The 2132-nt window shown below is 57.3% G+C and overlaps 1 protein-coding gene across 1 annotated transcript in view; it reads left to right on the forward strand.

Annotated features, from left to right (window-relative positions):
- Positions 1 to 2132, forward strand: part of LOC125487761 (procollagen C-endopeptidase enhancer 1-like) — a 9606-nt gene that overhangs the window by 6491 nt on the left and 983 nt on the right. Inside the window, exons 6-7 of the mRNA XM_048620007.1 lie at positions 276 to 356; positions 958 to 1125. Coding sequence (XP_048475964.1) covers positions 276 to 356; positions 958 to 1125 — 249 coding nt within the window. The remainder of the gene's footprint in view (positions 1 to 275; positions 357 to 957; positions 1126 to 2132) is intronic.

The following is a 2132-nucleotide window of genomic DNA, read 5'->3' on the forward strand; positions in this document are numbered from 1 at the left end:
CCCCCCACCTCCCTCTCTCTCCCTCCCTCCCTCTCCCCTTCTTGCCCAGCTCCCCCTCCCTGTATCCCTCCCCGCCCAGTAACCCCCTACCTGCCCCAGGAGGGCCCTGATCAGTTTGTTGTTGGATTAGTTTTGGTCTCTGTCCTGCTTTGCTGGGGGTGGGGTGGGGTGTGGGGGGAAGGTGGAGGTGGGGTGCTCTGTATGGGTCTCTGTCTTTGTGCTTGCTCTCGCTAATGATGTCCCCAACACTCTGCACCCCCCCCCCCACCCCCCAGGACCAGCAGGAAACCCCATCTGTCGAATGAAATGCCGCCGTAAGGGGACACTACAGAGTAACTTCTGCGGCAGCAATTTCGGTAAGAAGCCCCCCCCCCCACCAAGCACCCCCCACGTCCCCCACGCTCCCATCCCCCACTGCCAATTGGGGTCGGGGTCAACGGTAATCAGGGCAGCCTGGTTGGCTGGGGCAGGTTTGCCCTGGATCGTGTGTCTGGAAATCGAGGGGGTCCCCTCTGGACAATTGCTGGACCCTCCTTTAGGGGAGTGGTGTGGTGGGGGCGGGTGGGGGTGGGCGTTATAGGATCGCACTGCAGGCAGCTTGGAGGGAGGGCATGGTTGGGCAGAATGGCCTCCTGTCTGTGACTGTTACACAGTGGAATCCAGTGAAGACGCACTGGGGCCCAGCGCTGGACATTGAGCCACCCAGTGGAAGCATACAGCCGGTGGACTGCAGTGAGCCAGTGGAGTGCAGTGTGCCAGTGGGTCTGCGGTGAGCCAGTGTGTTGCGGTGAGCCAGTGGGTCGCGGTGTGCCAGTGGGGTGCAGTGAGCCAGTGGACTGTGGTGAACCAGTGGGTCTGCGGTGAGCCAGTGGAGTGCAGGGAGCCAGTGGGTTGCGTGATGACAGTATGAGCCAGGGTAGTGATGGATCACTGACTGGTCACTGTTCCTTCTCCCAGTGATCTCAGGACAAGTACTGAACCTGGTACCGAATGGCCACAGCCTCCAGGCCACAATCTCCATCATTAACACCTACAAGGCCGGCGATCTGAGGACGCGGCAGGTTCGGAATAAACTCATCGCCAAGCTCCTGGTGGTCTGTAAACGCTGTCCCATCATCCGCAAAGGTACAGGACCCTCACTCCCTGTCACTCTCACACACACACTGACCGTCACTCTCACACACACACACTGACCGTCACTCTCACACACACTCACACACTGACACTGACCAACACTCTCTCACACACTGACACTGACCGTCACTCTCTCACACACACTGACCGACACTCTCTCACACACTGACACTGACCGTCACACTCACACACACACACTGACCGTCACTCTCACACACACTCACACACTGACACTGACCGTCACTCTCTCACACACTGACACTGACCGTCACTCTCACACACACTCACACACTGACACTGACCAACACTCTCTCACACACTGACACTGACCGTCACTCTCTCACACACACTGACCGACACTCTCTCACACACTGACACTGACCGACACTCTCTCACACACTGACACTGACCGTCACACTCACACACACACACTGACCGTCACTCTCACACACACTCACACACTGACACTGACCGTCACACTCACACACACTCACACACTGACACTGACCGTCACTCTCACACACACACACTGACCGTCACTCTCACACACACACACTGACCGTCACTCTCACACACACTCACACACTGACACTGACCAACACTCTCTCACACACTGACATTGACCGTCACTCTCTCACACACACTGACCGACACTCTCTCACACACTGACACTGACCGTCACACTCACACACACACACTGACCGTCACTCTCACACACACTCACACACTGACACTGACCGTCACACTCTCACACACACTGACCGTCACTCTCACACACACACTGACCGTCACTCTCACACACACACTGACCGTCACTCTCACACACACACACTGACCGTCACTCTCTCACACACTCACACACTGACACTGACCGTCACACTCTCACACACACTGACCGTCACTCTCTCACACACACTGACCGTCACTCTCACACACACACTGACCGCCACTCACACACACTGACCGTCACTCACACACACACTGACCGTCACTCACAC

This window comes from Rhincodon typus, chromosome 45, assembly GCF_021869965.1.
Source record: "Rhincodon typus isolate 14 chromosome 45, sRhiTyp1.1, whole genome shotgun sequence".
NCBI classification, from domain to species: domain Eukaryota; kingdom Metazoa; phylum Chordata; class Chondrichthyes; order Orectolobiformes; family Rhincodontidae; genus Rhincodon; species Rhincodon typus.